At 38.0% G+C, this 15,085-nt stretch overlaps 3 protein-coding genes across 3 annotated transcripts in view; 1 reads left to right on the forward strand and 2 right to left on the reverse strand.

The window, feature by feature from the left end:
* The window catches only part of LOC144658280 (uncharacterized), a 39,225-nt gene that overhangs the window by 501 nt on the left and 23,639 nt on the right, over nt 1-15,085 (reverse strand). The gene's annotated exons all lie outside the window — the stretch shown is intronic.
* Nucleotides 229-4,937, forward strand: LOC144658364 (serine/threonine-protein kinase mTOR-like). The gene is made up of 9 exons (XM_078518789.1): nt 229-329; nt 907-1,098; nt 1,621-1,743; nt 2,009-2,091; nt 2,970-3,042; nt 3,164-3,238; nt 4,127-4,186; nt 4,255-4,329; nt 4,861-4,937. The coding sequence occupies exons 2-8, from the start codon at nt 1,090-1,092 to the stop codon at nt 4,276-4,278; spliced, it is 447 nt and encodes a 148-aa protein (XP_078374915.1). The 5' UTR covers nt 229-329; nt 907-1,089; the 3' UTR covers nt 4,279-4,329; nt 4,861-4,937.
* Nucleotides 7,225-12,013, reverse strand: LOC144658030 (uncharacterized). Its single transcript, XM_078518358.1, has 4 exons — nt 11,923-12,013; nt 9,803-10,053; nt 9,603-9,717; nt 7,225-7,691 (listed from the first exon to the last, which is right to left on the reverse strand). The coding sequence occupies exons 1-4, from the start codon at nt 12,011-12,013 to the stop codon at nt 7,225-7,227; spliced, it is 924 nt and encodes a 307-aa protein (XP_078374484.1).

Raw genomic sequence — 15,085 nt, forward strand, 5'->3', positions numbered from 1 at the left:
GAAGCAACTTAGCTATCTACGGTTTAATCCGGACGGACTATATCATTCCGACGCGAGGTAATGACATAGACCAGCACACGTCTTGAATCTTTATATGCCGTCCAAATTTGGCGTTCCTTGTGTGTGGTTATAAAAGAGTGTGAAGGAAGTTCATTCTTGGATGATAAACAAATGGAAATTGTCACACATTTTATCAAAGAAATTTAATAATAACATGAATTTATGGATAATTAACGACCACGAAACATGGGTACACACTTCAATCGACGTGAAGTTGTCATGTTACGTTCTCTTGTTTGTGTTTAGCTGTTTGGTTTATTTCACGCGCTGTTAACCCTTTGACACCCAAATTTTCCCCAAAAAACGCTTTTTTTAACCGCTAAACTGAAATTTTGGTTTTATGGTCTTGAATTTACCTCAACTTTGCTAAAGAAGCACTTTTTTTACACTTCAGCAACATTTTGATAAAGATTCTGTGTAAAAACGTGCAATATTTTACTTTGGTGCATGCGCATAAGCCAAAATTTGGACTTGTTTTTTTTTTTTTTTTGCTGAACCGTTCCAAATTTTTTTATTCTCGTTACTTTCTACTCTTCATATCTTTCTTTTGGCCAAAAAAGTTTTGACGTTATCATTGCAAACACTGAAAAGGGGACCTTGACCAATTACAGGTGTACTGGCCTGTTTAAGCAACGATTTTGCACCAAAAATGGATTGTGCTTTTCTTTGATTAGCTCTGTCAGAATGCAACCGATATTCAAAATGAACAGTCTCGTAGAAAGGTCGATCCAAGCTCTGTCAGATTCTTATCACAAAATTCCACTGACGTGCTTATTGATGACGTCACAAGTGAATCAATGACTGCACCTCCAAATAGCGCCTGAATGCGCGATTAGGAGTGAAAAGGTTAAAGTGATCAAAATATTTTTTCTTTGTTTTTAGAATTCAGCGTTACGCAGTTATCCCACTGTCAACAAACTCAGGTCTGATTGGTTGGGTGCCTCGCCAGCTCACTATGACACACTCCACGCTCTTATCCGCGACTACAGGGAAAAGAAAAAGATTCTACTTAACATCGAACATCGCATCATGCTAAGAGTACGTTCGTTAAAAGAATTCTTACTTTCTCTTTAGACTCTGTGCTCCAAACATAGAAAGTGAAATGAATATTTATTTAGTGGTAAAATCTCATCACGTAACGTAACTTTTATCGCTAGCCACGTCAGGGGAAAGGAGTTGTCAGCCACAAAACATCGGCTTAAATCAAGCCAAGACGTAACTGAAAATAAATAAATAAATAAATAAATAAATAAGATATGGTGAAAGAGGAGGGAATGTGTGTTATAAAAATTCGCCTCCCCGTGATTTCGGTCACCCCGACAGAAGTGTAGACACTGGACTGGTGGTGATTTTGAAGGACGATGAAGTTAGATTTAATATTTCAACACGCGCCATTGTTTACAAGACCGCGAAGAAGAAATCTTGAAAATCTTATACAGGGTACGTATACGAAGGATATCATTGAATTCAAAGGCTCGATAGTATTTTACTCGCCTTTCCTTAAAACTAGTTAACACGCTATTGTGTCTTACCGTTTGTCTTTTATTTTTGACCAATCAGATGGCACCAGACTATGATCATCTGACTCTAATGCAGAAAGTGGAGGTGTTTGAACATGCGCTGTCCAACACTAATGGCGATGACCTGGCTAAATTGCTATGGCTTAAAAGTCCTAGCTCGGAGGTAAAAAAAAACCGTGAAATAAACGCATGTCCCTTAGTTAATATCGGGATTGATAACCTGAAATCTAAAAGAACAATTTACGGACAGGTGTATTGCAGTTTTACCTAAGGCGATAGTACAGGCTTACCACTCTGTAAATACTGTATTTCCTCAGAAAAAGCAATCCTTCAAAAAAAATCCACCCTTTAGTGAAAATATTTGCAATAATCGCCTAGGGGTTTAAACACAAACCATGTTTAATAAAGCTGTTTTGCTTTGTTTTAAGGTTTGGTTTGATCGTCGAACTAACTACACTCGATCTCTTGCTGTCATGTCCATGGTGGGATATGTGCTGGGCCTGGGAGACAGGTGAGAAAGCTCACGGTATTTCCTCGAGCATTATTTTACTTTGCGCGCTATACTGTAGGCTAACAACGCAAGCCAAGATATCTTAAATTTAACGGAAAGTTTTTTGCCATACTTTATTAAATACAGATATAACAATAGACAATACAAGATAGCCTACCATAGTTATATTTACAATACTATCTAATGAAATCAATAATTATATTTAGCAATTTTGTATTTAGCTATGGAACTTATTGCAAGTAGATATAATAATCTTAAGTAATTAAAACGTTTGCTCTCACATTAATATCAATATCACTTTTTTGAAACAATATTATTTTTATCAGAATTTACAAAAAATGTTCTGTTTTACATTTAGGGTACATTCGTCAATAACTACCATAAAAACCTGTTCAAAGACCTACCACAATAATGAGAAAAGACAAATTAATCTAGGTTTTTAAACCTTAGTTAACAACAATATTTAATATTTCTATGGCGGAAATTAACATAGGAATATGATCAATTGTGCCTGGTTACATGAAGTGTACAAAGAAGGCACTCCACCCTCTGTGTACATCTTACAACTGTTTAATGCTTTATGAGTTGCACAGGAGCGCAATACCTTTTTGATTCCGAGTAGTTCATACCAATCTCTAATTTATATGTATGGTATTTTTAACGTTATATGTGAAACACACCAACTGAATGAAATGATTGGCAAGGGTACAATGTATCTTCACAAATCATGAACTATTTGTTTGCTACATGTTTCCATAACATGGCATTTCGAGTGGATGTTCTGAAGAACGAAAAGCTTTTAATTCGTTCGAGTTTTCTCAATCTTTAATGATTTTTTTCTTTCTGTGTACTTAACAATATCCGTTTCTTCGTCTTAGGCATCCATCCAACTTGATGTTGAATCGTTTAAGTGGAAAAATCCTTCACATTGATTTTGGTGATTGTTTCGAGGTATGCATTCTCAGTGTCATTTATGTTTTTTCAAGTGCATATTGTTAAATTTTGGCTTGGTTTAAACAGATGCAGAATCATTAAAATGCAATCTGGTTTTCATTTCAATCTTTTCTTGTAGGTTGCCATGACTAGAGAGAAGTCTCCGGAGAAAATTCCATTTAGACTTACAAGAATATTGACTAATGCTATGGAGGTATGACTACTGTCCCTAAACGGAACGCCTCATGACTATGATCGAGATTTATTTGGGTGTTGTTGTTTAATACGGGGACGACGACTATGTAATGTTCACCACATAAAAACTGAATTGATAGTAATTATCAACATACAAATGCTTAAACCCAAAATGTAAGCAAAGTAAAGGATCTGTTTTTAAAAGTGCTATTTATAAATTCAATTTGTCTCGCGCCATATGAACAGACAACGTTTTTCCGTTTTCCTTGTATAGGTGACTGGCATTGATGGAAATTACCGAATGACTTGTGAGAGCGTAATGCGAGTTTTACGGGCTCACAAGGACAGCGTGATGGCTGTACTTGAAGCGTTTGTCTATGATCCTTTGCTCAACTGGAGACTTATGGACTGTAAGTAGCATCTAAAAAAACGCGCTTGACAGTTTTCCTTAAACTGATTTGATTTTATACAAACTCAGCTGTTTTACACACGTCGGTGGGTAATGCGAGGGACGTGGCAAAGCATGAGCTGAATAAGCGAAGCTATAGAATGCGCCGTGACCTCAACGAGAAGACAGAGATAAAGCGTGTGCTAAACGAGCAAAGGCGGAGAAGGCGTGTTCTGAGGACAAAAACGACAGAAAGCGCATTTCCCAAACGACCAAGAAAGTGAATCTGTATCTTCCAGTTCAGAATTATATTGCAGAGCATAAATCCATGATGATAATTAACGGTTTATTTTATTAAGGGATAGCAAAGTTGTCTTCATATATGCGTGGAGTATAAAGTGCGTGCACGGATACATATACTATAAATTTAACCAGCTGAGACCGAAGACCTTGTGCGTTCATCAAGTGATAGTTATCAGCTACTAAGAGATACTCACCACTGATGATTTGTTTTCACAGCTACTCCAAAAATCAAGCGCTCCAAGGGCAGATCAGACACGATATCTGAGGGAGGGGAGGGTAAGTTATTTGTCTGTTTGTTTGTTTGTATATTTTTCTGTGCATTGATTAGTGCGTTTTTTTACCAGATCTTTTGGAAGGTGTCGATGTGAATCCTGAAAAAACAACAAAGAAACAGTCGACAGAACACATGCCATCTTACGGTAAGAACAAACAAAGACTGAACGTGGCGCAGATTAATTGCGTCCTTATCGTAAAATAATCTGACCTTTAAATAGCACACGCCTGCCCTTCAGAGCTCAAGTGCACAACGATGCGATTCATTCAACTATTGTCGCAGGGTTTTCTTTACCAACGTGTTATACTATGACAGCCAACAGGCAAGAGCTTTCTGCTTTTTAGAGCTGAATCTTAACTCATGGCGCCTTTTCAGCTTTTCAAAAACAGGGAAATTGAGCACTTCCTGTAACCGACGTTTTTCTAAATCAGCCGACCTAGTGTGTAAAACAAGTGTATACGTGAAATCCATTCTGAGACAAGTGGTTTGCATTATTTCTTTGTCCATATTGTAGTTACTATTTTTAGTCCTGGTCAGTTGGCTTTCAAACCTGAACTACTGTTTTTTTTTTCTAGGTTTTGGCCTTGCCAAATTTCAGTAACGCGAGCTTCGCAAAATCAGGTTTAGAATGAATGGCAGTGTCCCTTCAACTGTTTATATTTTTCTTTCTCTGCAGAAGACGAAAGTGGTCCCAAACCTGAGGCGCTCAACAAGAAAGCCGTCGCCATTGTAAACCGCGTCAGAGACAAATTAACAGGTATGCTACCTTCTTTTGTCATTGACTTCATAAAATTTGGAATGAATTGAATGTACCAGATAATACGCGATTTCACTGTCCACAAAGCTAACTTGTGATAAATATTGGCTAAAAATGATGCAAACGACACGAAAAAGAAATTAGCGCTGAGAAAAAGCGTCCCAGTTCTACGGATGGTCAAAACTGCACAAAATTAAAGTGAATTTAAAAATAATCAACTTTTGTCCAGTCGAAGAAAATCAGATTTTGAAACATCTTCAAAGCATTTTACAAAGCTCGCTGATTCGGTGTTTTCTGGCTTCGCCTGTGAGAGTAGTTAATTCACAGCAACATTTGACTAAAGTACATTAAATGTTAGCAATCATTTCGTTTGAACAGAACACTGATATCTGTATATTTTATAGGTCGCGACTTTACCAGTCATAACAATCTTGACGTGACAACACAAGTGGATCTGTTGATCAAACAAGCCACCTCGCATGAGAATCTTTGCCAGTGCTACATAGGATGGTAAGACTGTTATGTTACCTGCAGTTCAACCAGAAGAGCTACATTTCTCATTTTATACTTCATTTATGTTCACAGGTGTCCATTCTGGTAAACCGATATCCACAAGACTGTTTGCGCACTTGCAAGGCGATCTTAATGGCATGGATTCAATGGTCGATCGACATTTTGTCCTCGAAAACTATGTATGTTTCGTGGCGTTGGCACTTGCAGCTAAAGCTGGAGAATTTGAAGACCCAATCAGTCGAACTCAAACCTTGCTGGACTAGCACTGCAGCTGAATTTATTAAAAAAAAATTCGCCCCACAGTATCGCCACTATCATTCCATCGCAACACAAATGATTTGATTTTTTCTAAGCGCTTTCGACAGTGTAAAGTTGTAAGACCAGGAGTGGCTAAACTAAATTCCACATTTAAATATTTCAGTCATCGTGATGAAATCGAAGTAAGCTATAAGATCGTCCCGTTACCAGCGTAAAGATCCAAAATTAGCGAGCAATAAAATTTCACGGTTGATAGCAAATCCCGGTAATCAACAAAACGATGGCCAATGGCAACAACAAATGAGCTATAACGAACTGATCTCATTTTTGTTTTAGACGAATCGTGATCAAAAGGTCATAGATTGCTCTGTAATGACATAACATAAATCTCTCCTTCCCTGTGTATAAAAAAAAACTGATTCCTTCCGCAAAGTTTTAATAAAAAAATAAAATGTTATTTCCTTACGACGAATCAGCGCGCCTCCTCATCCCCACACCCCCCCCCCCCCCAAAAAAAAAAAAAAAAAAAAAAAAGTTGCCACTCTCAGAAAGTAGCGATTTAGAAAAGGCTGCTAACTAGGAATGTAATGTCATTACTACGGGAACTTTACTTTATCGAAATTTGGCATGACAAACGTCTGTTAAAGTTCCAATTTTAGTGTGCTATATACAGTAAACTCCCTTTATAACGGACACCTTCGGGACCACCATAAGAGAAAGTCCGTAGTAGCGAGAGTTATTTTTAGTAATTCTTTATTCGACGGGACTTCAACTCCTGTCCGTAATAACGAGGTGTCCGCAAGGCGAGGGTTGACTCAGTATTCGACCTCTTGCGACATGTTACTCTGAAGTTTAGAAATCTGAGATGAGATTTAACCTACAACCTACCAGCACTATTGTTGATGCCGTCGATTTCATTGTTTTCTATTCTTTTTTTAAAATTGTGTAATTGGAAATGTGTTATTGAAACAAATGTACAAACAAGAAACTCAGAAAATTGCTGTGTGTTTCACCAACTTTTTATCCTCTGACGCTTTCAGTCGCTGCGCTAATTACTCAGGCATCGGTAGCTTGTCTGAAAAGAAACTGGGCTAGAAACAATGTTACCCTGAAACGGCATCTCAAGTGCAGTGTTTACGTGCTTAGGAATGAACTTAATGGTAGCAGACGGTGGAATATTAAGAGCCGAAAGATTAAAATTCTTTACATAGACCTCAACTGTCAAAACACGTTATAGTTGAAAGTGCTGAAAATATAACTTAAATTATAGCTACATGTTGAAAAACAGTTCTTTCCTTTGCGATCGACTAAAACAAAGTAAGTTTCACGACTACTTTACAAATAAATAAAATATAGAAGAGGACCCTTCCCTCTCCCGTAAAAAACGGATGATGACAACTATATTAATAACGTGTCTAATTCTCAAGTTACTGATACAACAAGTCGTTCGTTTACTCACGTTCCCGATTAAAGTGAAAGCATTAAAATTTTGGTACTTCGTGTATGCAGCTGTCAGGCGTACCACGCATAGACATCTGCGCAGGTTTGCCCATCGTTGTTGCTCTCTGAACAATCACTCAAGTCCTGTCCATTCCATATTTGAAACTCTTGTCCAACAGACACTGACAGCGGGGTGGGAAGTTTGTTGAACACAAGTTCTGGGGAGTTGACACCAATTCCAGCAATTTGATATGTATAATATTTGTGTCCACAACCAGCGACATCTCTTAAGTAATCGGCAAGCAACAGCGCAGTCTTGTTAGGGTATGTTATGACGGTATCTAGCCTCTTGTCTCCATAATTGGAGTGGTCACAGCCCCAGTAGGACGATGGTGCAAGTGAGGAGCAGATCACGGAACCACTCCTGTGAACAAGTTTGAACGTGTGGACGAGGCCGCATTCTTTGATGTTGAAAGTCCCGTATGTCTCGTCTTGAGCTCCAAAGCAAACGGGAGCATCGCTGATCTTTTTCCAATTCTCTGAAACAAATACATACCAGTCCTCTATGCTGTTATATTTTTTGCATGTTGTTAAGTGTTGCAGATTTGAGAATACAACGACCTCGATTTCAAAGAATAATTGTTTTAGTATATACACACGAAGTGATCTCAACAGCAAGCGATCTCAAAGTTTTCAGAAGGAAACCATTTAAAGTCGATTTAATTGACCTCTCAATTCATGCGTGGAAAACGTACATACAAGCGGCACTAACCGACATACGCGAAACAGTTTACAGAATCTTCAAACATGGCAAATCTAGTTAATCTTCGATAAAATCCTCGTCACAATCTAGCAAAATGGTCCTTTAACACCACTCAAACCTGCAATCTGAATCAAAAACCTGCTTGCAAAACATTTTGACCGTTGAATCAAAGCTTTTGAAGTTCACTTGAATTGAAAATTAAAAGAGCAGTTGGCGAAGGATCCACCTGAAAGTTTGGATTATACTGAATGTGTGCAGAACTGTGGTGAAAACTGGATGTTTTCTTGCACAAAGACGTTTTCCTGAATATTCGTGGAGGATCTTGGTTGAATAACACTTGATGTTGCTGCCGATAAATCTGCGGTATTCATTTCTGCCGATGCCGGGCGAAGAGCGACTTGACGGTAAGCAATTGTTTATCGTTTTAGTACTCGAGTTGTGTGAACATTGTGCTGCAAATTGCGAAATAAATTATGTAGTCTTCTCTTACTTTGAAAACCATCAGGCCAAATTTCTTAGCCTTTTTTTGTCTTTTCTGGTTCAGCATCTTCTTGTATTCTTAGTATTTGCGATTCAGAAACGCCGGCGAAACGCGAGTTTACGCCGGCCATTTTGTTGCAGTTTGGATCAAGCATTATTCACTCCGTAGGGAGTGAATAATGCTCATTAGCCCGAGATAGCGAACCAATCAGATTGCTTGAAACACCAAGATCACTGAGTGTGTATATACTAATATTAATTATTTCCGGGAAGCTCTCCTGCATGGCCAAGCCTTTACTTTTGCCGTGTGAAATTATGTTTTGGAGCATAGCAATTTTTCAGCTCCCGTTACAGAAAATATCTACAACAGTATTGTTTTCAACTAACCATATCTTTATCATGCTGTAACGATGCCGCCAAGAATTCTCAGTCATTGGCTGCCTGGCTTTGAAAACCCAGAAAACTAGAAAGTATTAACCAACGAGATTTCTGAGCCAATAAACTGTGCGACAAATCTGCAAAATTTGACATCACGAACAACAATAGAGATTAATAAAGCGTTCCCGAACTGTTTTTCGCCTTCCGAATCTTACAGTGATTATATGTTATTTGCCGGCTGGGAGGTCGGTATAGTGAAAAACTGTGACCGAGGTCTTGAAAATGCATTTTCAAGGTCGAGGTCACATTTTCCACTACATGGACCGACCCTAAGCCGGTAAATAACGCTTATTTTTTTCCTACTTCAATGTATTTGATTAAATAAAAGCCTACAAAGATTGTCTTGCAAACACTTATCGGAGGAAAGGTAATAATAAATGAACTTGAAAAAATTACAGAAAGTTTCACTTCGTTAATAAACGCCGGGCCCGATTAAACGCCGGCTTCGAATAAACGCCGGGTCCACCAGGCCAAGTTTGAAATAAACGCCGGGGCGTTTAATTGAGAAAATACGGTAAATAAAAGTAGCTGGCACATTGTGCGTGAAAATAATTTTATCCAACTGCGGCTTACTTTTTGGTTTATGAATTCACTGGCCAAGGATGCAAACAACAAATTTTCTTCGTAGATTTGCTCAATTGAACAACTACGAAATTTTATTTTTTATTGCGTTATATTGTAGCATGACATCCGACTTTTTTGCGTGACATCAAATCAGACTTTTATTCATTGCACTATGTGATAACCTGGATAGTTTCACATATTTTACCTTTCTCGCATTGTCTTCCCGTATATCCAGCCTGACACTTACATAAGTATCTCTCGTCTGTGAATCCATTCAGGCATGTTGCGTTGTGGGGGCAAGGGTTACTGGAGCACGCGTTCTGATAGAAAAAGACATAACAAACATAATTAAACATTTTCCTTGATTTTGAACCCACTTAAATGCGTACGTAAGTTCTATCTCACCTCTGTGCCCCTGTAGACGAAGCCTTCTCGTGGTTTGAGATCTTCAGGATGTTTTGGGATGTCAGAATCACTCAGTTCACACACCATTCTGTCCTTGATGGGTGGGCCAAGGTTGAATGAGACGCAATGGTTCTCTAATAAGCACAGATGTTTACAAGATGCGTATATTCCTATGGAAAGGTTTTTCACCACGTGACCTTCAAGCGCAAAGCCTTGGACTGGGGTGGCAAACTTAAGGTGGCGGCACAAATCTGTTATTACAGAAGATAAAGGTTAATCTTAAACAAAAAAATTGCTAAACAACTTAAACGTACATTTGTCGTGATTCTTTTTTGTCGGGCGACTTACATGAAAAAAAATAACTTTCTTCTTTTACGCATGCAGTGTACAAGTAATTCACTTAAGGCGGGGAAATTTAGGAGGTTTTAGGAATGGATAAAAAAATTGGAACACCACCAGACAGTTGACCCCCACGCAAGAGCAACCCATGTTGTCACGGGGACTGTCTCGGGTACGTCTTCTAATTTTAAACTTCAAATTCTAATTTTAAAATCACATCAAATCTTCAATATTTCTTATTTCTCTAAATTTTACTAATCCTTTGAGAAAAACTTATAATATCTCCTCCCAAACATCGCCAAAAATCACCCAAAAATTTACAAAACACCTCAAAAAATAAATTCGTGTAATAAGCAGGGAGTTTTGAATTGCTTAAAACGCGAACGAGGTATTTGCATTTACCCAAGTTATTCGGTGGGTAAACGGCCTTCAGATGTACCCCCGCATTCATCGAGTTGTTTTTATTTTGCACGGCCAAGAAAAACCAATGATGTAATCCACAGCTATTTATTACGCAGTGTCGTGAGTTCGAATCCCATCTGGGGCTCGGGTTTTTTTTTTCTGAGTTTCCTCATGGTTGATTCTTCTTTATGTAATTTCTTATTTCTGTTTTAAGTAACAATATTACAACCAAATGTAACTGTCTGTATCTTTTTGTAAAGTAGTCATTAAATAGGGAAGTCTAATTATTCTGTACTGTGCTCCTGTGTTCTAAGACGTCTTCTAAGATAGCTGTAGTAAATGCGACTTAACTAAGTTCCAGATGTTTAAACAGGGACTATGGCGTGAACTCAATAATAGTATTTTTGCTCTGTATGCAAGTAATATAAAATTTAAAGGCAGGTGTAGAAGACATGCAGTTAAGAAATAAATCTCAGATTTTGTGATTTTGCATTTTTATAATTAGAAAGTAACTAGTAGGTTATATCGGTCTCTAAATTTAATTTTTTTCCTGCATAAAGTATGCTAACCAAGGTATTTTTCCGAGACCAAGAAAAAGTGAAATACCTTTCTAAAGATGGATAATGTTTTGTTTTGTCTTGTGATATGTTGTTTTGGTTAGAGTGGTTCTCTTAGCTTCTTAGCAATGAAGCATTTTATGATAAACTCTTATTTCATAAGTTCGCTTGAAACCTCTGCGAATTAGCCCTTCTCTCTTCTCAAAATCTACCTGGTCGTACGCATGAGATCATTTGAAGCAATTTGCAAATTGCTTCTGTAAGGTTAGGGTTTTATTAAGCTTCCAAATCAACTTGCGAAATATTTGCAGTATCTCCAACCTCGATCTCAGATGTGTGTAAGTAGTCTCAATGCTAATATCTCTTGGAAAAGAATTAACTTTACTTTCTTTGGTGTGAAACCGCGTTTCTTTTGCCGTCATTATTGCTGTCAAGTAAAAATTAACGATAAAAACGAGCGACGTTTCGGAGCATATGACGCCATTATCGTATATGTTTACTTGCCTATGTATATCTAAACCTTTGCTTATTATTGCTGTCCAAAGTTTGTTTTGAAACTACAGTTGAACCCCGGTAACTCGAACTCTGAAGGGAAACGAAAAACAGTTCGAGTTAGCAGGGTTTTCGAGTTAACCAAGTAAAAATGACTGAAAAGTGGGTCCAAGGGAAATAGAAGTTAGTTCGAGTTAGCGGGGTTGTTTGAGTTATCCGAGTTCGAGTTACCGGGTTTCTACTGTAATCAGAAGCTTTATGTTGGTAGTTACACCACAAGCTCTTAACTACATTAATGGCATATATCATGCACTAATATCGTTTACAAACCTTGGTTCGCTAGCGTAATACTGTGTAGCCAAACTTCACAAAGAACAACCACAAACGGCAAAATTATCTCTGAGAAAGGCCAGGCGTTCATACTTGGGAACTGGTAGGAGTGAGAAATTACTTCTTTAACCTTATTAAAAAAATTCACCTTGACTTTATAGATCATGTGGCGAGAATGAACTGGCATAAAATATTTAAAACGTGCTGGTGATTGTTTGACTTAAGGAGTTTTCAGCGTTTTAAGGAATCAATTATTCAGTGTAAAAATCCATTGGCTATTCGCATTTTACTAGTCGTCACAAAATTTTCGCCCGCGCATTGGTTGAGTCTTATGATCAATCAATCTCGTCCCCAGAGACCGCGATCCTTCTGGTCTGCGCCAGGGATCGGGACCTCTGGGCTATTCTGAAAGCCCGCTACAAAGGCGTCTGAATCTGATTGGCTGTTGAAAACCTGTTCGTTTTACGCACGCGGCGCACGCGCACGATCAAACCGGAACCAGAATTTCCTGGTTCTGGTCAAGGGGAACGCAGGCTCTGGGAACGAGATTGATGATCAATGAGAGATGAAAATGACGTCACCTGTAACGCAAGGCAAGGCAAATTTCGGAGAACTTAAAAAAATAGTCGTAGTGTTTCTAAAAACGGAATTATAACATAGCGTGCACGCTGGCCCTATAGCTATCTAATCTCTATTGAGTCGTGTCATTGTTTTTGTACAGTTTTGTGACTGGAAATGAGTTACTCATCGACTGAAACAAATGTACAAAGAATCAATCAGAGAACTGCTATGTGGGTCCTATGTGTTTCGCCTACTTCACCCCTACCCTTTCACCCGCTGAAGCAGTTTCTCGGGCTGTAGAAACAATGTAAGTTTCAAACGGCATCACAAGTTTGGTGTTTAAGTGCTTAGGAATCAAAAGAAACTAAACGGTAGCAGACGGTAAAATGCAGCTACGGGAGCCCTGTTATTCACGTAAACATTTTCAAAACATGTTAGCGTGTCGTGTAACTTGATATCAGTGGTATTTTTTGTAGAAAGTTAATATAGACAAAATAAATTTCGCTTTACCTTTAAACGGTTTTATTTAATTATTCTTTTTATTTTAATAACTTTATTAAATACAAAAAGGGAATGAAATGAGATACAATAAAGTAAAAGATAAATACATGTATACGAAGAAAAAAATAATAAATAGATACATCAATGTTAGCACTAACGTTTACTAGCAAATCTAAGAAAAAAAATAAGAGTACAAAAGGCGTGGTTGTGATTAGTGAATAGTGATTAGGTATAAAGTTGTTTGAGATAAACAGATACCTGGCCTATTTCTTCTTAAAATTATTCCTAGATCTATTTTTTTGGTGGGAGGAGCGGTGGCCTAATGGTTAGCGCGCTCTGCTCTGAGTCGAACGGCCCGGGTTCAAGCCCTGGCCTGGGCGCTGCGTTGTGTTCTTGGGCAAAACACTTTACTCTCACAGTGTCTCCCCCCACTCAAGTGCATAAATGGGTACCGGCGAATTTACTGCTGGGGGGTAACCCTGCGATGGACTAGCATCCCATCCAGGGTGGAGAAGCAATACTCTAAGTAGCTTAATGCTACGGAAACCGGGATAAGCTCCGGCTGTATGGGCCACTTGGCCTGGACGCTACTTACCTTTATTTTTAACAGCTATATTTTCCAGTCATACCGTAGTAATAAAACTGTAGTGTAAACAATTTATAGACGCTCCTCGATTAAACTACATTTATAAGTGAAATATACTTTGCTAACAGCAGTGCTAAGCTTAACATCAGTTTATATTGGCAAGTTAATAATTAAATGATTACAAGCATAAAGATAAAAAATCCTTTACATAGACAGCAACTGTTTTGCTGTAAACCTAGGGCTTTCCACAAGTTGCTCGGCAACTTTTTGGCAACTTTTCTTGTTTCGAGCAACTTTTTCCCCTTCGAGCAACTTTTTTCCTCTCGAGCAACTTGTTGCATTTTGAGCAATTTCGAGACCGAAGATCTCCGAAGATTATCCGAGTGTTGTTCAAAGACAATACGAACGTTTCCGAAGATTAATGAAGTTTTCCGAAGATTTTCGAGAAACATCTGAAGACGTTTCAACTTTCGGCTCATTCTGCATTAAAACATTACAAAACTCGTCATCAAACTTGACGTCATCGATATCTTCACGATTTTTCTCAGTTAAAGGAAATCTTTGTTATTTAACAAATTTTCCCCTTAATATGTTATTAAGATACTTCTTTTGCTGTAAATTGCATAAAACTACTTAGAAATGTTACCTTCAAAGGGAAATTAGCATATATTTAGAGAAATTCTCTTGATTAGAAGCAACGTTTTGGATTTTTTGGAGCAACTTTCGAGCAACTTTTATTATCAGAAGCAACTTTTTGGGATTTTTGGAGCAACTTTTGAGCAACTTTTTGAGAAATAACGGGCAACTTTTTGGGAAATCTCGAGCAACTTGTGGAAAGCCCTATGTAAACCGTAACGACTTCCGTTGCCAGAATAGTGTAACGGATAAAAAGAAAAAAAGTTATAGTTTCAAAAGGCTGAACTGCGTTTTACCCAAAAAAGAACTGAAATCATAGCAACTGGTCGTGGAACAGTTCAGTTTTTTAAGATTTGGCTGAAGCAAAGAACGTTTCACTACTACTTTACAAACACTAAAATACAGAAGAGATAAAGACTAGTCTTTTTGAACGTTCGCCTTTGCAACTTCATGATTTTATTATTACATCAAGGCGCCCAAAAGTGTGACCACTTTTAATTTATTCACATTCTTCAGTGCAGATTTAATCCAATCAGAAGTCAACTAGAACCTGTCCTTGGCTTCTGATTGGATGGAGGTTGCACGAAAGAATGTGAATTTATTAAAGGTGGTCACACTTTTGGGCGCCTTGCTGTAAAATCGACTGGATTTATTGAAAAGAAATCATGTTTTTTTAGCGAAACGCTGTAGCAGTTTCTACCAGAAACCGGAGCAGGAAAAGGAAAATTAGACCTTTAACTCCTGGATTCCCCACCCCCACCCCCTCAATTAAACGACTGTTCTAAGTCCATCGTTTACTCGTGCGCTATTTCCGGCTTTGTTTCCCAATTAAAATAAAAGCGTTAAAATTTTGGCAGTTGCACGTGTATGCACTCCTCA

This window comes from Oculina patagonica, chromosome 6 (genome assembly GCF_052425735.1).
Source record: "Oculina patagonica isolate OP01 chromosome 6, crgOcupat, whole genome shotgun sequence".
In the NCBI taxonomy this organism is placed as follows: domain Eukaryota; kingdom Metazoa; phylum Cnidaria; class Anthozoa; order Scleractinia; family Oculinidae; genus Oculina; species Oculina patagonica.